This window comes from Electrophorus electricus, chromosome 4 (genome assembly GCF_041902795.1).
Source record: "Electrophorus electricus isolate QZ-2024a chromosome 4, ASM4190279v1, whole genome shotgun sequence".
In the NCBI taxonomy this organism is placed as follows: Eukaryota; Metazoa; Chordata; class Actinopteri; order Gymnotiformes; family Gymnotidae; genus Electrophorus; species Electrophorus electricus.
Window position 1 is genome coordinate 1014841 of NC_137500.1, and position 27618 is coordinate 1042458.

The 27618-nt window shown below is 38.8% G+C and overlaps 1 long non-coding RNA gene, 1 pseudogene and 1 gene segment (V, D, J or C); 2 read left to right on the forward strand and 1 right to left on the reverse strand.

Annotated features, from left to right (window-relative positions):
- Positions 1-5834: 5834 nt before the first annotated feature.
- LOC145657611 (immunoglobulin kappa constant pseudogene) lies at positions 5835-8214 on the forward strand (annotated as a pseudogene).
- Positions 8215-12609: 4395 nt separating this feature from the next.
- LOC118240971 (uncharacterized) lies at positions 12610-20736 on the reverse strand. The gene is made up of 3 exons (XR_014123495.1): positions 20526-20736; positions 13768-13828; positions 12610-13107 (listed from the first exon to the last, which is right to left on the reverse strand). It is a non-coding gene; the product is annotated as an uncharacterized LOC118240971 (long non-coding RNA).
- A 2052-nt stretch (positions 20737-22788) lies between these two features.
- Positions 22789-25824, forward strand: LOC118240960 (immunoglobulin kappa constant-like). The segment is given in 2 exon segments: positions 22789-23746; positions 25381-25824. Coding segments are annotated over 2 exon segments (369 nt in total).
- The last annotated feature ends 1794 nt before the right edge of the window (positions 25825-27618 follow it).

Below are 27618 nucleotides of genomic sequence, written 5' to 3' on the forward strand. Positions count from 1 at the left end.
TTATACTTATGCCTGATGGCACATCACGTTTTTGCATGGACTACCGCAAAGTAAATGCTGTTACTTGATCGGATGCTTTTCGTTTGCCACTAGTAGAAGATTATATAGACAATATAGGCTCAGCTCAGTATGTGAGTAAATTAGACATGTTGAAGGGTTAGTGGCAGGTCCCTTTGCCATCACATGCTTCTGATTTTTCTGCTTTTGTTACACCGGATTATTGTCTCCAACACAATGTTATGGTTTTCGGCATGAAAAATGCACCTGCTACATTTCAGCAATTAATGAATCGTGTGTTGAGCTGGATATCTAAGTGTGATGCTTATTTGGTTGATGTCATTGTACATTGCAACCCGGTCTGAACATTTGAGACTCTTTTTGTTCACTTGCAGACTGCTTCTCTTACACTTAATTTAGCCAAGTGTCAGTTTGGAAAAGCCATGGATGTGTATCTGGGTAAGGAGGTAGGACTAGGATGTGGACGCCCTGTTGACGCCAAAATTGTCGTCATAGTGAAGTTTCCAGTCCCCACTACTAGACAAGAATGACATTGATTTATAGGTATGATTGGGTACTATCAAGGTTTTTGTCACAATTTTGCTTCATTGGTGTCTCCCCTTACAAATTTGTTACAGAAATTCTCTGAATTTGTTTAGTCTCCAAAATGTCAACATGCATTTGAGTCTGTAAAGGCATTGCTTTGTTGCTCTCCTGTGTTTGCTGCTCCAAATTTTGAGTGCCCTTTTAAATTAGAGGTGGATGCTAGTAACATCGGCGCAGGTGCTGTGTTGGTACAAGAGGATGTTTCAGAAATAGACCATCCGGTCTGTTACTTCTCGAGAAACATCTCTAGATGACAGTTAAATTACTCCACGATTTAAAAAGAAACCTCTGTTGTTTGTTGAAACATTTCAAGGTGTATGTTGGTTCTAGTTTACAACCATAGTCTTTATAGATCATAAAACGACTATGATCCATATGTTGAACCATATGTACAACACAAATCAATGGCTTATGAGAAGGGCACTGTTCTTACAGGAATATGATTTGGATTTGGATGTACAGCACAAGAGAGGATCCGAGAATGCCTTGGCTGATGCTTTATCTCAAACGCACTGATCTTTGACTCTTTTCCTTTTCGATATGGGAGGGGGTGTTATGTCCTTGGTACTTTCTGAGTTGTTTCTTGTTGTCTCACAAAGGTGCAGGTCATAGGGTCGTAACACTCCTGCAAGAAGAACTTCTTCTCAAATAGTAGAGGACTATCCAACCCATAAACCATGGGTCTCATCAAGCATTAAGTCTCTGACTGTTGAATGCCAGAGAATCTTCTAGATCCATAACATAAGGAAAAATTCCAAAGAGACAACAAAGTCCTTCTTTAAGCCATTCTGAGAAGACCACATGAGGATAGTGGAAAAGACACAACAGGAACTGGGACAAGACCAGGCACAGAACATAGGAAGGCCCACAAGGCAGCCACAGGAGACTGGAAGCAGTTTAGAGGTGTGCGCGACCCGGGGCTTGACCTCCATCCAGCTACAGGAGCAAAAGGACCCAGCCAGAGAAATAGGACCCGCTAGCAGTCCCCACCCACTCTCACTGCTCCACCCACAGAAGCTCACATGCTGCTCAGCATCAGAAAAGCTGCCCTGATACTAGTGCCCCACACTACACACATCTCCCTGAAAATAGTGCCCCATGCCGCACGTCTCCCTGATACTAGTGCAGCCAGGCAGTGTATTTTTGCAGTTGTGTATAGACTGTAGCATTTAGCTAGTATAGTTCCATACTTTTATTAATCAACAGTTGTTTCACACAATAGAACATGAAATAAATTCTTATCCACTGATAGACGTGAATTTAGTTGGATTAAATGATCAGATTTCAAAAGTGACCTCTACTGGCGGTAACTGCTGAGTCACACAAGCCTTTATATAGTGCACGCTGGCAATAAAGCCTTTCATGTTTTTGTTCTACAATAAACCAAGCAGGAATACAGGTTTGCATATTAAGCCATTTCATGTTTAGTAGGAAATTTTGATGAGAACAAAATTATTGTGCTTAAAACAGAAGTTTCTATCTGGTCTGACTGGTTTATTTTTCCATGGTTTCTTTTACCTATACCATATCAGGGCTGGGTTGGTCCAAACCCACATATCTCCATAACTTCAGCAAGTGTCTCTAGATTACTAATTGCAGCACAAACTGAGAATATACTGAATATATAACACAATGATGTAAATCTTTATTTACTTTACATAGAGAACACAGGTCTGATTTGGTGACACTCTGCTTTAAAGCAGACAAGAGCCAGATTTTCCAGATGCACTACAGTACTTCAGTACTACAGAGTATCAGTCTGTGTGCTCTCTCTAATAGTTATAATGATTTTACCACTACAGCCGCTCTACTGATGTCAGTAGCGTAAGGATGATTGATATGTGCCTCAACCAGCTTATTGTAAAACTCCTGTAACTGATTCTTAACTGTACTCATTACCCTGGCAGCAGGTCAGTGAACTGTATGGCCTTTTTGGAAGGCAGATAGAACATTCCAGGATGAAACATGGAGACGGGCAGATCGGCAAGAAATGACAGACATGATGAAGAAAATAAAATAGGGTGAACAAACAAAACAATAATCATGCAGAGAAAGCACAAGTTAGGCTGAAACAGTATGAGGACCAGTTAAATATTCAACTCTTCTAGTATAATGTTTATTTTAAAGCAACACCTAAATGCATTTATACAATTCTCCAAATTTGATCTTACTGGATATGTTCAAATTTGACCTCCATTATACCCAATAGAAAAAAGACCCAGGCCCAAACAGGTGGCAGTCCAGTGATGTAAGTATCTATTACATAGTGATTTAAATGACAAGTGTCAAACACTGAGTGAAGCTGTTTGTGTTTGTGTTTGTGAAGTCTTGTCAAACCGTGTTACGTTTGTTGTTTTGTGTGTTGCTTCTGGTTTGTTGAATCTCTGCCTGTGTTTTGGATTACTCTCTTTGCCTGATCCCTATTTGTTTTGGTTTACATTGTGCATTGCTTTTCTGAATTATGAACTTGGCTTATGTACTTTGGATTCTGTTTGTGAACTAAATGTGTTCTCTAATAAAGCTGAAACTGGCTTACTGTGAGTGACTCCATCTCTGTACGTGCTCAGAACATTACAAGATGACAAAAATACTTTTGTAAATCACTCTAGATAAGAGCTCCTGCTAAATGCCAAAAATTTAAATGTAAAATGTAAGTGTTTGAAAAATTCTTTGGAGTCAAATCTGCAGAGTAAACTATCTTATATGAATTAAAGTTGTCTGGAATCTTGTAAATATTAATACAAAGAAAGCCCATTAACAGTGTGGTTCCTTGAGAAGGGTGTGACATCATCTTCACAGCCTGGAATGGTACATTTTTGTATGTAATCTGCCATTTTCATTGTTGGTCTGTTGTCATTGTTTTGTTCTTCACAACACCTGCAGAACTGCTGAAGCTTTAACTGTGCAGGTCGATGGTAATGTCACCTGGGCTAGAATGTGGGCTGGTGTATGCAAATTTTAGGAGCATAAATATTAATGAGTCAAGACTGCTGTGTAATATTCTAAGATTTTGGAACTGGCTCATTTTACTGCCTTGTTTGGCTTATGTGGTATTTGTATTTGAAAGAGGAGTAAATAGTGTTTGAGGTTCACAGTATGTCAGTTCCACGTATCAAACTCTCCTTATTCAACTTTGTGAAGGAAAATGCCATTTTTTCTTTTTATAAGACTGTCCATAGTAGACAGTGAGCCTCTCTACTCTACACAGGCTGTTACTCACCTGCTCTTCCATGGCGAGATCTTCTCTACCCATAGCAGGTTACATCTCTATAACAACACTGACCCAGAGTCACTGTGAGAATCCAACCGCAGTTTATTACAAAATGAACGCAACATGAATGATAAGCCAGACAGTGCAAGGAGAGAAGCTTACCTTTGTTTTAATTACATGATCAGCAGGCTGTTGTAATAAGGTATTTATTGTTTATTTCTGTTGGTTTCTGTTGTGCAATGTGACCTGTGCTATTTCTGTTCAATACATTGTAGGACAAACAGGAAACACAGAAGAATATATCAGGAAAATTCTTTATATTTGGCCAGGTGTGGGTAAGAATCTGATGTGTTTTGTAAATCTGCATGTTCATTCAGTTCTCTCGACTTTTGGGGATCACTGGCTCTTTGCCTCTGAGAAGAAGATGAGCAATGTGTGAGACAACAGCAGTTCCTCCCTCAGCACAGCTGGCTCTTCATCTGGCTCTGGGCTGATTGGAGATCAGTGGATTGGGTGAGTTCAGGAGTGTCTCTCTGATGAGCTTCACCTGGGTCTCATTAGCTCTGTTCTGGGAGCTGTCCAGGGTTCTGACACACATTGAGTTCCATGTTGCTGAAACAGATGTTACGACCCAGTCTAGATAGGAGCAGTGACCGAAATTATTAAATGAATTTAACACAAACAATAAACAAAAATGGACCGACAAAACTGACCGACCGCATTTACCTTTCATGTCTTTGTATGCATCAAAGCTGGACAAGCGGCTATCAAGTGCCCTCTTTTGTGACAGTAAAAACACACCCGTTTCGCAGGGACTTAACTTTTTCTGTGAGGTAATGGGACAGTCTTGGAAGGATGGGTTTCTCTTTTTGGCACAGGCAGAGAAGCAAAGACAGTTTTGCGTATTAACATGAATTCATTGGCAGCAATAGCTGTCTGAGAGAGTCGATACTTCTGCTTATTTAAACACATCACTACCTGTGTGGGAGAGTAGATTTTGAATTCTTCTAACATGAGTTCCTTTAGCTCATGAAAGCTCTGACTGACTGGCAGCACACCATTTATCAAATTACACAGATTTCCTGTACAAATTCTACATAAGTTTAGAGGGGTGTTTGTCTAGTTGCCTGAAGTTCTGCTGGTAGGCCTCTGGGATTAACCCAAGAGGTTGAGGCGGAACCCCAGGGACCTTGTTTCTTCATGGGAGGATATTCTCCAATACCAAGACTTCCTACAAAATGGCCTTCATCTCCACCTTGAGGCCAATGTATCATTATGTCAAAGAAATCTGCTGTAGCATGAAGACCGTCTTTACAACACCTATCAAATACCTCCAAAGTAGGGCAGAGTGAGAAATCCAGTATTCTGAAAGGAACCATCCTAACCCAACAGCCAGCAACAATCTCACACTCCCCACCAAAGGGAAAAAAAAAAGCCCAACAAATGCACACAACCAAAAATGGATGAGCCCCTAATTTCTGTTATCACCCAGTCCAGGTAGGGTCTGTGACAGAAATTAGTAAATGATGAATTGGGGTTAATTGGCAAGTGAAAGTGAGTATGAATGATGGATATGTGAGTAAACAAAATGGAACAAATCAGAGATGAAACAGTGACTGTTGTATTATGATCAATTATATAATAGTGTAATACAATATGCACAAATCACACCAGAAAGATTTCAGATGGGTCAACACTGAAAATGGTAAATCACCAAACAAGAATAAAGAAACTGACTAACGTTTCCGACAGGAACAGGCAGAGGTAGAATGCAATTGCAGGAGGTGGTTTATTAAATGTAGGAAACATGACACGAAGGGTAAAACAAACAGGCTAAGGGCTGCTGAGGGTAATAACACATGGTTGGAATACACAGAAAAGCAATGACGACAACATTAAAACAGGCATAAGGCAAACCTGACAGAGAGAAATAACTTACCACCATAACAAACAACCAGAAGACAAAACCACAGGGCTTAGATAAGCAAGACAAGCAGACACTAAACAGATACAGGTGAACATGGGAAGAGTGGAAACTAAAACAAGGAGTGGAATAGAGGAACAGACGGGTGTGGATAAAATGAAACTAAGGCTTGGAACCAGGGAGTGCAGGAAGACAGGTAAACCATGACATCAGGGACGTGAGGAGGGTGGACCTTTGTGACACTGACCATAAGTGGGGCTACAAAACCTAACAAAACAAAATGAGAAAACCAAAACACATACACACTTTCTTATCTCCCTCACCAGACACAAAACAGAGACAAACCCAAAACTGCAAAACAAACAGCACCCCACCCTACACCTGGTGTGAAGTGACACAAGTGAACACAAACTATATGCACTAGAATATAGACACTGTATACACTATATACACTAGATATAAGGGCAACAGAACAAGCAGAAGGCCAAAGCGAATCTCACTGTGGAAGTAGACTAACAGGATCAGAGCACAGAACACTCAGAACAGCAAAGAACAAACACACAAATGAAAACACAAGGTTGAGCATAAAGCTTCCTAATAGTGTCTTCAGGACCCTTTTATACCTGGAAATGAGATTGTAGCACTGTGGTTGACTTTCGGTGGCGGAACAAAACATGTCAGTTAGACATAAGTAGACTTTAACTTTTAATCCACATTAGGTGACACTATTAATCCACATTAGGTAACGTTGCATCAGAACGCACGGTGCTTTTGTTAACTACCCGTACTCTTTTATAGACTAATTGTGACTTTGTTAAGTATCTTCCTATATCATAACCATTGATATGTCCTTATAGACCTTTTAATTTATACCGATGGAGAGTTTCTTAAGTGTCGTTAAGTAGTAAAAACATACATGTATCAGGAATATCTCTCAACAAGGTTTATTTTAAAAGTCAGAAATATCGGTACCTGACTGCAGCTTTATCGGTGCAATTCACTTTTACTGTAATATTCGCATACTGCAGGATCAAAACGTTGTTACAAATACTCAAATTCCTAAATTATACATCTAGAACACCTTTATTTATGTCATTAGATAAATTATCTTGATTTGGATATTGCATTAAACATTGTTTTTAGTGTACATAAATATATCTAAAAACACAATTCTTATAATCAGTTGCTATGATTCTACAAAGTCTACATGTATCTAACGCATAAACATTAACGATATAAGTCTGAAATAGTTTAAAGGGATCACCGAATTCAGTTCTGCGAAACACAGGTTCATACACACACGCACACTTTTAGCGGCACAAAACTCTCATTTGGATTTAAGTAACTTGCACTCTTTATTCAAAATTAATTTAGTTACTGTCTTTATTTTTCTATCTTTATTTATCTTTATTTCTAATTGTATATTGTATGTATATAGTATCTTTGATAACTTCTTTCATTACACAAAAAGAAAAGAAAAACTAGCATTTTTGGGGTTGTATCGTTCACTAATTCTGAAGCTAAACTACGGCGCTGTAAAGAGAGGAGACGGCAGTGTGTTTAGAGCAGGTTTATGTACGGACCTTAAACGAAGTTAGTGTGGAGGACACTGGACGTAAGAAGAACTTCACTTTTTATTCCCAGTAAATCACAGTTTTAAGTAGGTATTGTTTGTAATAAAGGTCTCTTTATTAAAGCGCATTAAAGGTGATTTTATTAGCGCATTTATCCTAACCGTTGCAGTGTTATTGCAGCCCACATTATTAGCGTTTTTTTGGTAAAAGCATAAATGTTTCAGCAATATCCGCCAGCAAACCTTTATTCTGCCTACTGGGTTAATTTTCATTAGTATAAGTGTTTGTCCCTGACTGGAGGTTGTTGATGCAAAGCACTTTAACCGTAATACTCGCATACTGATGAACCACCGTCTGTTAAATATACTTCCATTTTGATCTATGTATGACTATACATTATATTTACTTAAATGTTTCATTAATTAAATATATTGGGGTTCTAATGTCCAGGGAAAATAAAAAAAAAGTTGATCTAATATGTTTCTGACTTCTGTTCCTCACTGAAGAGGAAGTGAAACACAACTGATTTTCCTGCTAACGGTTCCTGCCTGTCTGAGCTGTAGACCGTGTTGTGTCTCCTAGGTGACGGCCCGCCCACCCTCACGGTCCTGCCCCCCTCCAGTGTACAGCTGCAGCAGGAGAAGGTCACACTCGTGTGTCTGGCCAACAAGGGCTTCCCCTCAGACTGGAAGCTGAGCTGGAAGGTGGCTGATATCAGCTGGACCTCGGGGGTGAGCCAGAGCTCCGGGCTTCTGCAAAAGGACGGCCTCTACAGCTGGAGCAGCACCCTGACCCTCCAGAAGGAGGAGTGGCTGAAGAAGACAGTGACCTGTGAGGCCACCAAGGACTCCCAGTCTCCTGTCACACAGACACTGAGTAGAGAGCAGTGTGCTGAGGCGTGAAACTCCCACATGTGTACTGAAGTGTTCTCCTCTCACTGATTAATGTGCTGCCTTTTAGATAGTCTGTGTTTATTACTCAAATGTTCCTCGGTTATTTGATCAAAATGGAATAAAAATTTTGAATAAACATTGTAGTCTCTTAATTTCCCACAACAATACTCATAACTATAAATACCTTTAAAGTTCTACAATTCTGTACAGCAGAAATGCTAATGTGTGATGAGGTATAGGATTAAACTTTGATAAAGCTGCCATTTCATTAATCATAAAAAATAAGATATTTCCACGTTTCATTCAGTAGAAACTGTAACATGAGTAAGTCGGTGTATTTTTGGAGCATCAGGGGCTGGAGGACAAACCATCTTTGGCCCTTTCAGTATATCACAATATCATCATTTTTAGTTTATTTCTGCCAGAAAATAATCCCATCATGCTTTATATAACTTTGTAGCACAAGATGAGCTGTTTCAATACAACACTCTCATGGGTCACTTATGAAGGCAGAAAGTTGTTCTATCCAAAAAAGACTAAACATTTACAAATGTTTCATGAAAAAGAAATCTGCCCTACCTGTACAGGTTTAACATACATAAACCCCAACTTACATGATATCCACCCTGACTCTGTGTGTGTGTGTGTGTGTGTGTGTGTGTGTGTGTGTGTGTGTGTGTGTGTGTGTGTGTGTGTGTGAGAATTTTACTGAAAGTTAAATTTTATTTTAAGTTTTCAGACAGTTTAGTAAAAAGTAATTGTTTCAGTTGGTGGCATTATTTCATCTTGTTGTGTAGTAAGTTTATTTAAGCAAGTATAGTGAGGTTATTTAACTTTACCCCCTAAAGATCTTAAATATTTCACCTTTACTTGTTAATAAAGATTTAGAATGGACATGAAAAGTATGTGTTGGTAGAAGTGTTTCACAGTAGCTGAGAATAATCAGAGGAAGGCACAGACATGGTGATTAGTGCTTTAGTGTGTGCTTACATCACCTCTAAACAGGACAGAATCTCCTGAAGATGACTGATACTGATTTATCAGTCATACTACTAGTAGAGATTTCTCTCCATTAATAACTACCTGCTCTATTATAAGAACAACTGTCCCAAGAGACCAAAGGACTCAGTACTGCAGTGCTGTGACTGGTTTCTGATGCTCCATGCACTGGAAGTGTATAAATGTGCCTCTGTGGGGTAAGCACTAGATAAATTCCATGCGTTGTTATTATTGTTATAACTGTAGTGTTTTGTCTTCATCCGCTCCAGCAGAAACAGAGAGATCATCTGCTCAAAGAAAAGAGAGACAGGAGAAGTTTAAGACCTTCTCCAGGTTTCTGGTGATGCAGCTCAGTCTGAGCTGTTATCACTGTCAGTGTCAACAGCAACATTAGCATTGTGTTTAATGGTGGGTTTCTTCTTGATGGATCATACTAATGTTCACACCTTCCATTTCTTCCATTTCTAACACATAGACAGCAGGAGTAGAATGACATATAGATCTACAAAACTCTCCTCTAACAGAAGTGCAACAGTGTTGTCTGTATTGTGTCTTTGTGATTCATTATAGATTTTTTTGTTGACTTGAGTGAGTGTGTTGTGGTTCCTAGAAGAATGATTTTCTATAGATGTGTGTTGTTCAGTAGTGAGTGAGTGTGATGGGGCATCTCTCCTGCACAGAGTGTGTCAATGTTCTGTATCACATCCTCCCCTTCAACACCTGCAGTAGGTCCCAGCTGCAGCAGTGCAGTCTCTGTGCAGTCTGACTGAAGGAGGTTTTTGTACGACTCTCTAACACTGTGTGAACAGCCAGTTTCCACCAATGTTGTGTTCACTCTGACAGTAATAATCTCCTGCATCTTCAGTCTGGACTCCTCTGATGGTCAGAGTGAAGTCAGATCCAGATCCACTGCCACTGAAACGAGCTGGAGTTCCTGACTGTAAGTTAGTAGCCCAGTAGATCAGGAGTTTAGGAGCTTCTCCAGGTTTCTGCAGGTACCAGGCTAAACGATGACCATAGCTACTGTCATAATACACTGCAGGGTTTGTTCTACAGCTGATTGTGACTGTGTCTCCTGGAAGAGCAGATTTCACTGCAGGAGTCTGAGTCACAGTCACCTGACACATGGATTCTGGGGGATAAAACAAAAAAAAACAAAGCAAATCCAATTTAAGTCATATGTTATTTTCCATTTCTTATGTTGCTTATATCTGTTAATAGAAGGTTTAGAATATTTTATTAAACAAGACATCTGTTTTTTTTAGGTTATTCACCTCAAAAGCAAAGCATAAATTGATCTTTTACCTTGAGTCCAGAGGACCAGTGTGTAGATGAAGATGGGGATCAAAGTCATGGTTGCTGTGGGTGAAGTTGCTGGGGCAGGCAGCTCTCAGTCATGAAGTGTTAAACTCACAGGACTATAAACACTCCCAGAGCACTGAAGCAGGTGCTGCACATGCAAAGTGACCTCTCTGTATTAATACATGTCTACCAAATACTCTCTGTGGCCTCTCTGTATTAATACACGTCTACCAAATACTCTCTGCGGTCTCTCTGTATTAATACACGTCTACCAAATACTCTCTGCGGTCTCTCTGTATTAATACACGTCTACCAAATACTCTCTGTGGCCTCTCTGTATTAATACACGTCTACCAAATACTCTCTGCGGTCTCTCTGTATTAATACATGTCTACCAAATACTCTCTGCCGTCTCTCTGTATTAATACATGTCTACCAAATACTCTCTGCGGTCTCTCTGTATTAATACACGTCTACCAAATACTCTCTGCGGTCTCTCTGCATTAATACACTTCTACCAAATACTCTCTGCGGTCTCTCTGTATTTATACACGTCTACCAAATACTCTCTGCGGTCTCTCTGTATTAATACACGTCTACCAAATACTCTCTGCGGTCTCTCTGTATTAATACATGTCTACCAAATACTCTGTGGTCTCTCTCTGAAGTAATGCCTCCACTGAATACCTCTAACATAACCATATTTAACAGAACCAACCATACTAGAGAACTATAAACCTTATAATACAATGTAATATATAGATGAATAGAAATAATATTTCTATTCAGTATGAACAATGTCATAAAACTATGCTACAGTGTGCTGATTATTGGATAACTGGAGCTGATGAACAGATTTAGAGAGAATGATAAATAAGAAGTATCTAGTACATTTTAGGTAAGTATTTCTAAAAGTGTGTGTGGTGTAGTGCTCTCAATCGCTCCTCTGTACAGGATCTCCGTTGTGCCTGCAGTCTACATACTTTCCACAAGGGGCGCTGGTGAGTTGCACAGTGGATGTCTAAGAGAGTGTGTTGACCAGAGTAGAAGAACAGAACTGCAGTTACAGCCACAGCAGCTCACTGACTGTTAGTGCTGCATTTAGGGAAGAGGAGGAGGAGCTCTACCATCTTCCATGATGACCTCAGTCAGCTGTAATGTGATGTAACACACTTACACAGCCCTGAACAATGGAGCTTATAGTCTGAAGAATGCTCTTTTTTCTTAATTCACCACTCGGGTGGGTTTAATTATTGAGTTTTGTTTTCACTTCAATAAAGCTTCATTTTGAACTTGGTCTGTTCTTGTATTATTTTATTATTCACTATCTGCACTGTAAGATTCTTTGCACTGGAGTGTGTTGCGCTTGAGTAAGTTGGGCTAATGAAAGCTGAACATCTGCAAAAAGTGTTGTTCTATTCTGGGAAGGAGCAGGTTTCTCAGGGCTGTAAACATTAATCTGTTTCACCCCACTGCTCTCGCTCTCTTTCACTCTGACTGGTATTGACATTACTAGAGACTAGTTTCAGTTCTTCATTTTATATCTGAACATTACATACACAGGAAAAGGAAATAATTACCAATAACACAGTATCAAGATTGAATAAAAATTATGTTCTCTAGTAAGTAAGTTTAGATAATGAATATAAAATGTATTGAAAAATGTAATGGAATGCTTCTCCCCCCATGAGTCACGTGGTTTGGCCCACCTCATGCAGGGGAATTACGTTTGTTGTCACGCCCCCTACATGATGGCACGCACCTGTACGGGGTTCACGCTGAGTGTATGTCTGTTTATTTAAAGCCCTGTCAGTGTGGGCCTCATGGTTGGTCATTGTTAGTGTTAGTGTAATGTTAGTGTCAATGAGTGTGTAGCCGCTGTTAGTATAACCCAACGTTTGTACCATTTTATGTTGTCTTTGTTGTTTGTGTGTTCCTGTCTATTAGTGTTATTATGTGTGAGTGCCACGCGTGTCCTTTATGTTTCATGTCATTAAATGTTTCAAGGGAGTCTGTGCGTCCTGCTCAACGCCATGATAGCAAATACATGAATGAATGAATGAATGAACAGTCACATACTAGAACACTTCTGTCCATTTCAGTGAGTTTGTAGGTATTTTATTATTTCTCTATTAGCAGGAGAGCAGAGTGGTGCAGTGGAAGTGTGCTGGGACCATAACCCAGAGGTTGATGGATCACAACCATCCTCTGACAATATCCTATACTAAAATAAAACTACATTAACTCCCTAAGTGATAACACAGAGAAAATAACCCAGGGCCCAAACACAACGGCAGACCTTCCCTGCTTTCCAGAGCACACACAAATACATACACACTATATACAAATTTACAACAGTGGCCAAGTTAGAGGGATCAAACAAGCTCAGAATCAGAGCAAGTGGGAAAAGAAGCCAAGCACTGAATCAAACATCAAAACTATCACTCGAACAACCAGATGTCCAAAATATCATCTTTCTCTTTCTTCTTCCTCCAAAACACTTCCTTATATCCCTCCTCCAGGCAGGGCCTTGTTTCAGGGCTGGACAGTGAGTATGAAGATCTGTAGAGGAACTCTGGACTGGGTCTTGGGTAACTGGAACTGGAGAGAACAGAGCTTCACACACATACATATGACACAGGGGGACACAGGACGTAACTACTGTCTCATGCTCTTCACCTGCAGGTCATGAGCATTAATGTGACTGTCCCCACTTTTACATCTTAATGAGTTAAATGTAAATTTTGTGATAATCTTGTGTCCCTCAGTGTGGAGGTGCAGGTGTATCCAGTACAGTTCAGAAGCAGCCCTTCACTCTCTGTTCTGTAATGGTGATTTAGATCAGTGGATGTGTGGAAGCACATGAACAGACAGCACTCCAGTTGTCTGGTAGATGTGGGGACTCTTTAGGAGGAAGGATTTCCTGTCTGCTGGTGTTTTGGTCCTCCTGGGCTAAAATTTATTTATTTATTTCAACGTCAGTAAAATATTAATCATATGAAACTAATAATACATTATTTGTGTTGAAATTATGTTCCTTCCTTCTTAGCATAGCAAAACTTTAGTTTGTGTAAATGGTAAATATTGTGACTTTTTCCCTGGAGAGAAATTCCCAGGATGATGGACTCAGCTACACTACACAGTAATTCTAGATTGTCACCCTTTGTCCCATCATCACCTGAAATTATCCAGAAATTAACATAGCAGGACTTTAAAATAACTCTTTTATTCTAAAAAGAGGGAAGAATTAACTTCACATACCAGTTGCTGTCTGGACAGTTTAACACAGTATTTCCTCAGCAGCTTTTCCAGGATCTCCAGGCTAAAAACAGCAGTAAAATGATTAAAAGAATCAAGAGTAACTCAGACCAGTTCACTAGGTAGTGATCACCTGTCCTTATACACCACAGTGATGTTCATATATTACTGCCTTTGTCCAGAACCTGAGTGTGGAAGCAGGACGTTATCAGGGGTTGGTTTAAAGGAAAGATGTTAATCTGCTACATATGTAGTGATGTAAGTATCTATTACACAATGATGACAATTTAAAAGAGCAAACGGTTCAGTACTGTAGTGTTTTGGAGTTGATGATTTGAGTTGAGTGCAGATTTAGCAGCTATTCAGCTGATCTCAGATCAGTCTGTGTTTGAGTCAGAGCAGTTCCTCTACAGCTGAGGGAGGTTTTTGTACAGCATTCTAACACTGTGTGAATGGAGTGTAACCCTGCTGACAGTAGTAATCTCCTGCATCTTCAGCCTGGACTCCAGTGATTTTTAGAGTAAATTCTGTACCAGATCCACTACCACTGAATCGATCTGGAACTCCAGTCTGACGGTTTGATGCATAATAGATCAGGAGTATAGGAGCTTCTCCAGGTTTCTGTAGGTACCAGTGGAGATAATTGCTAACACTCTCACTGGCCCTGCAGCTGATAGTAACAGTCTGTCCTGCTGTAAGAGACTGAGATCCTGGAGTCTGAGTCAGGATTATTTCCCCAAATGATTCTAAAAAAATGATCACATACATAATAACATTTAAATTTGGATGAATTTTAAATAAATAAAATCCAAATTAAAAATATTGTAACTCTGAAAATTAAAATTGCAGCAAATAAACATGAACATCCAAAACCAAGTAAAAATGAAAACTAAACTTATTTCAGTTTGTCTCACCCTGAGTGAGGAGTCCCAGTGTCCCCAGCAGTAGAATGAGTGACATCATCATTGTGCTGTGTGTCAGTGTGTGTTAAAGGACTGAACACTCTCTGATCACCACTACAGCTCTTAAAGTGTGTGGAGCAGTGAAGCAGCTCACATATGCAAACAGGACAACTGACATTTCACCTCACAGCACTAGTTTGTACGTCTGATTCACTTTATCAAATAAATGAAAGAATCTCTCCTCTTCTCTCCTCTTCTCTCTCTCCTCTTAGAGCTCTCAGTAATCCTCTCTTATGTGCTGCACTCTCACATTCAGTCATGATTTTTCTACACTTGGTTTTCCTGACATTGAAGATCATGTTGGTATTGATGACACCTGTGTTATGTCTGCATCAGTAGAACATTTAGAAAAGACAGTATGTAATGTCTACATTCAATAGCACTATGGACACGTGGTAGTGGAATTGGAACTCTCCTTTTTACTAGGTCATTCACCCAAGCTATGTGAATATAGATAGCAGCAAGTTTAAGCAATACACATTTCTTCCCACCTTATTAAGAAAGTCTTAGAAATTACAGTTCTCTAACTTTTTTTTTTTCTAGAGGTAGAGGGTAGACGGCATCTGACCCTGAGCCAGTTTAGGGGAATATTCTGCCCCATAACAGAACAGGCCCCCTATAGCAGACAGTACTCTGGGTCTCAGAGTATCAAGTACAAAACTGCAGCCCTGATGTGGAGTATTACAGTAGGTCAGCAAAACTGTGTCTAACCTCTGCTGGACACTGGTGGAGGAGGACTTGGAGGATCTCAGTGCAAACTTGCACAAACCTTTCGGCAGCTGAGTGAATGTTTCAAGTTTCAAGTTTGAAATTTGGTTTATTCTTCCCACAGGCCATTCGGGCCCTGAATCAGGGAAACTGATAAACTGTGGGGACCACCACCACCATGTAGCATAACTGTATATATATAGATATTCTATTACCACCATGTAACATAACTGTATAACTGTATATATATATATATATATATTCAATTACCCTGTAACACAACTGTAACTATGTTATGTTATTATACAAAACGGATCTGTACATTCTGTACATTGTGTACATATATACACAACCATATACTTTGTAAATTGTGTATATAATCATATTATACATATATTGTACATACATTGTTAATATATTTTGTACATACATAGAATATATATATTTCTCTTTGCATATATATATTTCACGTATATAGAATATCTATGCACCCCTGTTTTCTTTCCTCAGTTTGGGCAGAGCACTCTAAACCATTTCCCTGCGAGTTATACTGTGTATGACTATGTATGTGACAAATAAACCAAACTTGAACTTGAACTTGTGTACATATGTGTGTGTCACTATAATGTCAGAGGTTTTTGAATGACAGCTTCATTAGAATGTATCACTATGGGTGACTTGTGGATGAGGCACTAAACTCAGTGAGTGGTAAGCTGGACTGTGGATGTCTCAGAGGTGCAGGAGGCAGTTCTGACCAGTGCAGGAGAACAGAATGCAGCAGCTCTGTCTGTATTCTGTTCTGTGTCCTGGCATTTCTGTTACTTCCACTGAAATAAAGCTTCATTTTGGACATTGTCTGCTCTTTTATAACTGATAAACATCTTTAATAATGTTACCAGACAGTTCTTGGTAATGGGACAAGCAGGAATGATTACTACTTTAAACAAATATAACGCTTTTACCCTGTGATTCAACTTTCGGTGCTTTGTTGTAAACTTCATTTTTATGCATATTTTCCAACTTCAAGTTGAATGGTTAATGATTTTAAGCATATCAGGTGATGTGTATTTGTGTAATGAGGGAGGGTGTGGGCTAAGGAGATCAACACCCTATAAGAAGCTGTGCATAATTATTAGGCAGCTTCTTTTCCTCATGCAAAAAGGGGACAAAAAAGAGATTTATCTGACTCTGAAACATCAAAAATTGTAAAAAGTATTCGAGACGGATGCAGCACTCTTAAACTTGCTAAGATATTGGGGCATGACCACAGAACTGTCAAACATTTTGTTGCAAATAGTCAACAGGTTCACAAGAAACATGTTGAGAAAAAAGATTCAAATTAAAGATTAGAGAAGAATCAAATGTGAAGCGACCAGCAACCCATTATCCTCCAGTACTGTCATATTCCAGACCTGCAACCTACCTGGAGTGCCCAGAAGTACAAAATGTTCAATACTCAGAGATATGACCGAGTGAAATGTCACATAACGTGAAATGTCAAGACTGGGCCAAGAAATATCTGAAGATATCTGATATCTGATTTTTCAAAGGTTTTATGGACTGATAAGATGGGAATGACTCTTGACAGATCAGTTGGATGGACCCCTGGCTGGATTAGTATTGGGCACAGAGCTTGACTTCGACTCAGACCCCAGCATTGTGGAGGTGAGGTACTGCTATGGGCTGGTATTATTAAAGATGAGCTAGCTGGACCATTTCTGGTTGAAGATGGATGCAAAATCATCTCCCAAACCTAAGGCCAGCCTTTCGAAGACACTTTCTACAAGCAGTGGTAAAGGGAAAAATCTGCATCTTTCAAGGAGACCATGATTTTTATGCAGATGTAACGGCACTCCGGTCTGTTCCATGTGGACAAACAGGAGAGCCAAATATTAGAGGGATAACGTGGACAGTACAAGGGGTTGAAAGACTTTTATAGTAATTACACTGTTATTAGAGGGAACAAACTTGCTGGAGTTCTGTAAAATAATAATTGTAATTGTCTTACATTGTTCAGGGTGGCCAACTGACTGTGTAGGTAACTACTCGAGTTAATGCATATGTGTAGGTAACTACTAGAGTTAATGTATATGTGTAGATAACTACTAGAGTTAATGCATATGTGTAGGTAACTACTAGAGTTAATGTATATGTGTAGATAACTACTAGAGTTAATGTATATGTGTAGGTAACTACTAGAGTTAATGTATATGTGTAGATAACTACTAGAGTTAATGCATATGTGTAGATAACTACTAGAGTTAATGTATATGTGTAGATAACTACTAAGGTTAATGCATATGTGTAGATAACTACTAGAGTTAATGAATATGTGTAGGTAACTACTAGAGTTAATGTATATGTGTAGATAACTACTAGAGTTAATGTATATGTGTAGATAACTACTAGAGTTAATGCATATGTGTAGATAACTACTAGAGTTAATGTATATGTGTAGATAACTACTAAGGTTAATGCATATATGTAGATAACTACTAGAGTTAATGCATATGTGTAGGTAACTACTAGAGTTAATGTATATGTGTAGATAACTACTAGAGTTAATGTATATGTGTAGATAACTACTAGAGTTAATGCATATGTGTAGATGTAGATATATTTACTATAATAAGGTAACGGGAGTTTGGCTTCAAAGCATGTACTTGTTTTGTTCAGCGGTTGTAAGGGGACAAGTCAAGCGTAGTGCCCCGAATTGAGGGGGAGATGTAGTTTTGGTTCACGTTATTGGAGGTAATTTTCCAAATAGAAAGGAGGAAGATAAAATTGTGACTACTGGCTCTGTTTGGATATGGGTATATTTTATTTTAATAAGAGAATATTTATATAATGGGAAAATGTTTTAAATTTAAATGTTTTGAACCATAGGGGAGAGATATTATGAATTCTAGATTATGAAGTATCTAGAATTGTTCGTTCTAAGGGGCAAAGATTAAATATAAGGAGTGGCGTTGGAATGCAAGGGAGAGATTGAATGCCATAATTGGATGTACGTTAAGTTGCCTTATTTGGGTATAATTCTTTGTTGGCCTGGATGACTGATTTTTTTTTTTTTTCTCTATGGTTTTTTTGGATTTTTTTTTTTTAATTTTTTTGTCTGCTTATGGCATCATGCCCCTCTCACTGGACTTTTTGAATAAATCTCCATCATTGGCACACTTACTACCGGAATCATTTTGACTGATAGACTTACAGTCCTGAAGATGTTCAGAGGAGGCTGCAGTGTCTCGGCCAAAGAAAGTAGGTGAAACCAACTGACTAGCTACAAATGAGGCTGCACTGTGGCTCAGCAAGGGTTTAACAGAGTCCTCTACAAATATATCTGACACTGAAATTGGCCTCTCACAAACAGTACCATCCTCTCTGATGGTTGAAAGTACTGCACACAGCAGAGCACACTCACAGATTCAATGAGTTTAACAGGTGAGGAAGCCTGTCCCTCTCTTGAAAATGAGTCCTGTATCCCATGGAGCAACCCCAAAACCTTCTTCTGCATGGTTCTGTAAATACTCAGGGGAGCAGAGAAGGAACCCTTTTGTTTTGGGCTTGGTCCAATTACAGTGCTAGCATTCTCAGACATGGCAGCTGAACTCTATGAAACACCTTCAGTTTCCTTCTTCAGCTTTTCTTCTTCACTGAGACCTGCTTCTATCCCACGTACAATAACAACTGTTGGATACAGTGAGATAGCAGATTTTGTGACTGATCACAATGGTTGCACACAAAATCCCAAACTCTGGTCGTTGTATTTGGCTATTAGGGAAAGATGGATGTGTGTGTATATGTGTTCCAGGTACACTGCCAGGATTTCTACCCTGTTTGAGACTCCGTCCCGTACCTTGCCGGGTTTTCCAGGCAACTGTATCAGCTATTTAAAAGTCCTTCCCACAATAGAGGGAGAGAGAGAGAAAGGAGACTGTGTGTTAGTTTGGAGTTTGTTTGGTTGTGATTGAAAATTTGTATGTTTTGTGTATGACCTTGTTTTTCTCCATTTTTGAACTTTGGCTTCACCCCTCCTGCTTCGTTAGCTGTGTATATATACATATATGTAGATTGTGTAAAGAGTGTAAATATTGTTTGTTTGGTACTTTGGTGTTGGACACTGGTGGTAGGGAGTGACTGCCATTTTTGTTGGGTGTGGGTTTTCTCTCTGTTTATGTATCAGAGAGTTAGGAAAGTCTTTTGCATGTTTCTGCTATTATTAGGATTAGTTAGTGTGTAGTTTTATTTCATTAGTGTCGGTTTTGGTAATTATTTTGGCCTGGGTCACTCCTGAGGGAATTGCACCAATAAGATTATTTGTAAATGATAACCTCTGTACAATACACTAAAAAAAGCTTCCATTTGTGTTTCTGTTTGTTTTGTTGTTGTTCCTTTTTTTCACAAATTCTATTACATTAGCCATTTGCACTTCTTTTAGCTTGATACGGCCTCACAGCCTAGACGGGGTCGTAACATTGGCGTATACTTCATCAAAGTCATCCATTCCCAGGAAACATGTTACCCATGTTTAGCACATATATGCTTAAACCCCATTCTCGTGTACCATATCATAATGAATAATATAGAACTGAAGGTCAGATAATGATCATACTCACTGCTCATATTTATGACTTCTCCCAACGTTCAGACGGCTCAGACCCCTACTGGGTCTTCTGAGCAGTTTGTCCCACAGGGTCTGGTGCTCCCAGATCACATCTATATCTATCTATCTATCTATCTATCTATCTATCTATCTATCTATCTATCTATCTATATATATATATATATATATATATATATATATATATAAATTGTTCCATAGGTAGGATAGACTGGATGGATATATATTCTTCACATAAAATTAATTCGGTTGTAATATGTTGGACCAGTTATCGTTAAAAAAAAAGTACTATTAAATAACACATTAACAAGCTTCTTTATACAACAACTGATCTTTATATTCTCATTCATGTTCAGACATTCTTGCATCAAGCCTGTAATTCAGATACGAGTTTGTCTGTATTCTCAGTAAAACCCATTTAATAATGTGCAATGTACCCAATAAATGTCCATTCTATAGGCCCAGCTTACCAGATATGTGCAGCATCCTGAACATTTATGGTGTTATGATCTTCCCAATAGTCGAGAGAACAGTTTTAAATGTGAGACCCTTCTGAAACAGATTAACAATTTTTCCACGACCACAGGATGTGTCTTTTGACATGGTTGTTTAACAAATGAGAAGCTACTCACTGCATCAGTTAGGGTTAAATAACTTGTTGCCAGCTGAACCATAATCACCCACACAGTAATTAGCCAATGGGAGGCTCTTACCTATTTGCTTACTTAAATACAGGTGGTGACCTTTTTTTTTTTTGTCCAGGCAGTGTATATGGAGTTTTAAGCATTCCTCATTTGTATATGTATTAGCGTTGATGTAAACAAGGACATTGTTGGGAAAATACTTTTAAATTCAAACAATCCATGGTTTTCAAACGTATTTCATTCTTAAAAATCTACTCCTCAAAATAATTGATTTGAGTGAGTAACGGTGCTTTTGTTATTTTTGCAGTGGTGCTTTTGTTATTTTTGCAGTGTGGTGGGTAGCATTTAGCTCGTATAGTTCCATACTTTTACAACTCAACAGTTGTTTCACACAATAGGACATGAAATAAATTCCTATCTGCTGTTAGAAGTGAATTTAGTCTGATTAAATGATCAGATTTCAAAAGTGGCCTCTATTGTCGGTAACTGCTGAGTGACACGAGCCTTTATGTAGAGCACAGCGCTTGTGACGTCATCGAACAATGACGTCACTCAAACGCTGGCGATAAAGACTTTTATGTTTTTGTTCTACAATAGGCAGAGGCACAGGCAGAGAAGCAAAGACTGCAACAACTGTGTTATACTCCTGCCTCTTCATTTGCAGCTCTAACTCATGCAGCCATACCAGTAAGTGAGGGTCTTCCAGTTTGGATGGAGACTCCTCTGATTCTACGCCCAACTCTGACTGTGGTTCATCCCCACCACTAGCCTCTGCTGAAGGTGGAGATGTCACTGGTTGAGCTGGAACCCAGGGACCTCATTTCTTTATGGCAGGATACCCTCCACTACCGATACTTCCTAAAAAACAGCCTTCACCGCCACCTCAAGGTATCGCCACATCAAGGTATCGCCACATCAAAGAAATCCTCTGTAGTGTGAAGTGTTACAACACCTATCAAACACCTCCAAATTAGAGCAGAGTGAGAATTCCACTATTGTGAAAGCATCCATCCTAACACAACAGCCAACAGTAAACTCACACCCCCTGGACAAAGTGAAAAAATGCCAGACAAAGCACACAAACAAAAAAGGGATGAGCCCTTAATTTCTGTTATGACCCAGTCCAGGTAGGGTCTGTGACAGAAATCAGCAAATGCAGAGTTGGGCTTAAATGTCAAATGCAACTGAGTGTGAATGATGGATATGTGAGTTTAGTTTACTCGTATTTTGCACTTCTAGGTATCAGCATTGATCCCTGTATTCTACAGTATTCTAGTTCATTGGTATATTGGACTCTAACCTACTGTACTGTACTTGGATATATTCTATGAGTAAATGACAAAGCGCTTTTGTAAGTCGCTCTGGATAAGAGCGTCTGCTAAATGCCGTAAATGTAAATGTAAATGTAAATGTAAATGATATAAGAGTGTAATACAATAGGCACAAATAACACCAGACAGACTTCAGGTGGGTCAACAATGAAAATGGTAAATCAGCAAACAAAAATAAAGAAACTGACTGACCAAAGTGGAACTGCATAACCTAACGAAAACAAAATGAGAAAACCAAAACACATACACACTTTCCTATCTCCCTCACCAGACACAAAACAGAGACAAACCCAAAACTGCAAAACAAACAGCAGCCCATCCTACACCTGGTGTGAAGTGACACAAGTGAACACAAACTATATGCACTAGAATATAGACACTGTATACACTATATACACTAGATATAATGGCAAAAGAACAAGCAGAAGGCCAAAGCGAATCTCAATGTGGGAGTAGACTAACAGGGTCAGAGCACAGAACACTCAGAACAGCAAAGAACAAACACACAAGTGAAAGCACAAGATTGAGCATGAAACTTCCTAATACAGTCTTCAGGACCCTTTTATACCCATAGGAAGGGAAGACGTGGCACGTGGGTGACGTCATCGCCAGGTATGTGGACGTCAGGGTCTTCAGCTGTCTGAGAGGACTCAGAGGACTCAGTGAGGAACCGGAAGGTCTCAGTGGGGAGGAATCAGATACACTGATCCTGGATCAGATCATGCACATGGATAATCTGTTTAATCCACTGAAGCCTTAGGGCATTGTCTCTGTTTTTGCATATTTTCTTAAATTCAGTTTAAAGGTTCTTAATTATAATTACATTTAGTTATTTTTGAACAAAAATATAATATTTTCAATTTATGATATTCTTACTTATCAAGTTCCTAGTACAATTACTGCAATCTGGACTTTCAGATTATTGTAGTGCTTTCTCAAGAACCAGTGGAGGGCAGCCTCACATTGTTCAATGCATCTTAAATTTTGTTTGTTTACAGTGTCACTCTCTGTGACTGTTGTTTTTGTTGATTCTTTGGTTTCATATTTGTTTGTATTGAAGATGCTGCCAAACAAAATCAAGGCAGTAAATAAATCAATATTTTATTGGATCATTACTTGGTTATATAGTTGAATTTCACAGTAAAGTTAACAGGGCCGTTCAGATAGAATCTTTACTTTTCTCAGCATTGATTATTGGTTTTGTAAAGTTATATTGACACGTCCCAAAAAAGAACTCTCAAAACGTTATTTTACAATAAAATATTTTTTTAACATTTTAGTGAACAGATATTTTGATAATACAAATTAAAACTAATTTTAATATTCAAAAAACGAACCAAAGGAAAAATATATGGGCTGCAAGAAATTGATTTATTTTTAGTCTTTCTAATGCCTAGATATTTCCCTGCATATTTTAACAATTAAAAATTGTAGCAGTTAATTATTGTTTTGTAAAAGGCTTTCTAAAGGTCAGAGTGAGCGGCTTCTTTACAGCAGGAGGTTTTTGTACGACCACTGAGCGAGTTTGTATCACTGTGGAGCAGTTTTGGTGGCGGCACAAAACTCTCAGTTGGACGTGAGTATCTTTCACTGCTTATCCAAAAGTTCGTATTTTCTGAAATAATAATCGATATGTTTGATCTTTGATAATGATGGAGACTTAAAACATGTTGCGGTTGCATTTCTTGTGGTTTACGGTGCAACAGATGTTACGAGGTAATTTATCTAATAATATAATGTATGTTTGTATTTTGTTTAATTATTTTAAAAATCTGAAAAGCGTTTGGCTAAGTTTATGAGTTTTCTAAAGCATTAATGTCGAAGCTCCATATTACGCGGTATATAGTGGAGAGAGCGGCGTGTTTAGATCAGGAGGTTTTTGTTCGGACAGTAAACGAGATTGTAGCTCTGTGGTGGACTTTCGGTGGCGGAACAAAACTATCAGTTGGACGTAAGTAGACTTTAAGTTTTCTTCACAATTAATCCACGTTGTCTAAGCACGTCAATATGCCCCATGGTTCTGTAAACCACCCGTAATCTTTTGTAGACTAATTGTGACTTTTTTAAGTATCTTCCTATATAATAACCGTTGCTATGTCGTTAGCAATATCGACTTTTTAATTTATACCGATGGAAAGTTTCTTAAGTGTCGTTCAGTAGTAAAAACATACATGTTTCAGAAATATCTCTCAACAAGCCTTCATCTGCTTGCTGGGTTCATTTTAAAAGGTAGTAATATCGGTGCATGATTGGATTTTATCGGTGCAGTTCACTTATACCGTAATACTCGCATACTGAAGATCAAAACGTTAGCTGTTACAAATACTCAAGTTCTTATATTGTACATCTAGAACACAATAATGTATGTCTTTAGATAAATTATCTTGACCTGGATGTTGCCTTAAACGTTGTTATTAGCGTACAAGAATATGAAAAATATCTCTAAAAACACAATTTTTGTAATCAATTGCTGTGATTCTACAGAGTCTACATATATCTAACGCATGAACAATAACGATATAAGTCTGAAATAGTGTAAAGGGAGCACCGAATTCAGTTTCATACACACAGTTTTAGAGGGACAAAACTCTTGTATTTAAGTTACTTTCACTCCTTACTCAAAATTAATTTAGTTTCTGTCTTTGTTTTTCTATCTTTATTTCTAATTGTATATTGCATGTATGTAGTATCTTTAATAACTTCTTTCATTACAAAAAAGAAAAGAAAAACAAGCATCTTTGGGGTTGTATCGTTCACTAACTCTGAAGCTAAACTACGCGCTGTAAAGAGAGGAGACGGCAGTGTGTTTAGAGCAGGTTTATGTACGGACCTTAAACTAAGTTAGTGTGTAGGACACTGGACGTAAGAAGAACTTCACTTTTTATTCCCAGTAAATCACAGTTTTAAGTAGGTCTCTTTATTAAAGCGCATTAAAGGTGAATTTATTAGCGCGTTTATCCTAACCGTTACAGTGTTGTTACAGCTTTTAGTGTAAATCGAACCTCATTTTTATCGTTTTTTTTATCAAAAGCATAAATGTTTCAGCAAAATCCCTCATCAAACATTTATTCTGCCTACTGGATTAATTTTCATTAGTATAAGTGTTTGTCCCTGACTGGAGGTTGTCGATGCAAAGCAGTTTAACCGTCATACTCGCATACTGAACAATCACCGCCTGTTAAATATACTTCCATTTTAATCTATGTATGACTATACATTATATTGATTTAAATGGTTCATAAATTAAATATACTGCCAGGGCTTTAATGCCAATGGAAAATTATATTGTTGATCTAAAACATTTAACGGTTCCTGCCTGTCTGAGCTGTAGACCGTGTTGTGTCTCCTAGGTGACGCCCCGCCCACCCTCACGGTCCTGCCCCCCTCCAGTGTACAGCTGCAGCAGGAGAAGGTCACACTCGTGTGTCTGGCCAACAAGGGCTTCCCCTCAGACTGGAAGCTGAGCTGGAAGGTGGCTGGTAGCAGCTGGAGCTCGGGGGTGAGCCAGAGCTCCGGGCTTCTGCAGAAGGATGGCCTCTACAGCTGGAGCAGCACCCTGACCCTCCAGAAGGAGGAGTGGCTGAAGAAGACAGTGACCTGTGAGGCCACCAAGGACTCCCAGTCTCCTGTCACACAGACACTGAGTAGAGAGCAGTGTGCTGAGGCGTGAAACTCCCACATGTGTACTGAAGTGTTCTCCTCTCACTCATTAATGTGCTGTCTTTTAGATAGTCTGTTTATTACTCAAATGTTCCTGTTTATTGTTCAAAATGAAATAAAAAATTTTGAATAAATGTTATAGTCTCTTATTTAAAACATTTCCCACAACATTACTCATAACAATAAATACCTTTAGTCCTAAATTTCTGTTCTGCAGAAATACTAAGGTGTGATGAGGTATAGGATTAAACTTTGATACAGCTGACATTTCATTAATCACGGTAAAGAATGAAGCAAAAAATAAGACATTTCAACATGTTTCATTCACTACAAACTGTAACACGAGTAAGTTGGTATATTTTAGGAACATCAGGGGCTGGAGGACAAACCATCTTTGGCCCTTTCACTATATCACAATATTATCATTTTTAGATCATTTATGCCTGAAACTAATCCCATAATGCTTTATATCACTTTGTAGCGCAAGCTGGGCTGTTTTTCAATAAAATACTCTCATTAAAATGTTTCTGCCTGACACTAACCCCCTTTAGCACTTGTCTGTTTAAAATAAAGCTTTGACCTAATGTATTAAGTGTAATAACAAAGAACTGCTTAATATTTGGTACATTTTTTTTTTTTTTATTAATTGAGTCACACAGTGCTATTATGACACAGCCCGGTTTATCACACAGTGTTACTGAACTAAATGTGTATTGCTCTAAGTTACCCAGTACAGGTTTAACATACATACACCCCACTCACCTGATATCCACCCCGACTCTGTGTGTGTGAGTGTGTGTGTGTGTGTGTGTGTGTGTGTGTGTTACTGAACTAAAGGTTTGCTGCTCTAAGACACTGGAAACCTGGACACAGTGCTGCTCTGTTCTGGGTGTCAGAAATCTGCATTGCCTGTACAGGTTTAACATACATACACCCCACTCACCTTATACACACCCCAACTCAGTGTGTGTGTGTGTGTGTGTGTGTGTGTGTGTGTGTGTGTGTGTGTGTGTCTGTGTGTGTGTGTGTGTGTGTGTGTGTGTGTTGTGAGGGCGGCAGAGGGCGTAGAGCGGGCCATGCGCTTGTGTGTGAGAGAGAGAATTTTACTGAAAGATTTCAGTCAGTTTTTCAAAAAGTCATTGTTTCAGTTGGTGGCATTAAGTCATCTTGTTGTGTAGTAAGTTTATTTAAATAAGTGCAGTGAGGTTATTTAACTTTACCCCCTAAAGATCTTCACTGTTTACCTTTACTTGTTAATAAAGATTTAGAATGGACATGAAAAGTATGTGTTGGTAGAAATGTTGCACAATGGCTGAGAATAATCAGATGAAGGCACAGACATGGTGATTAGTGCTTTAGTGTGTGCTTACTTCACCTCTAAATAGGACAGAATCTCCTGAAGATGACTGATACTGATTTAGCAGTCATGCTACTAGTAGAGATTTCTCTTCTCTAATAACTACCTGCTCTATTATAAGAACAACTGCCCCAAGAGACCAAAGGACTCAGTACTGCAGTGCTGTGACTGGTTTCTGATGCTCCATGCACTGGAAGTGTGTAAATGTGCCTCTGTGGGGTCTTGATAAGCACTAGATAAATTCCATTTGTTGTTATTATTGTTATAACTGTAGTGTTTTGTCTTCATCCGCTCCAGCAGAAACAGAGAGATCATCTGCTCAAAGAAAAGAGAGACAGGAGAAGTTTAGGACCTTCTCCAGGTTTCTGGTGATGCAGCTCAGTCTGAGCTGTTATCACTGTCAGTGTCAACAGCAACATTAGCATTGTGTTTAATGGTGGGTTTCTTCTTGATGGATCATACTAATGTTCACACCTTCCATTTCTAACTGATAGACAGCAGGAGTAGAAGGACATATATATCTACAAAACTCTCCTCCAACAGAAGTGAAACAGTGTTGTCTGTATTGTGT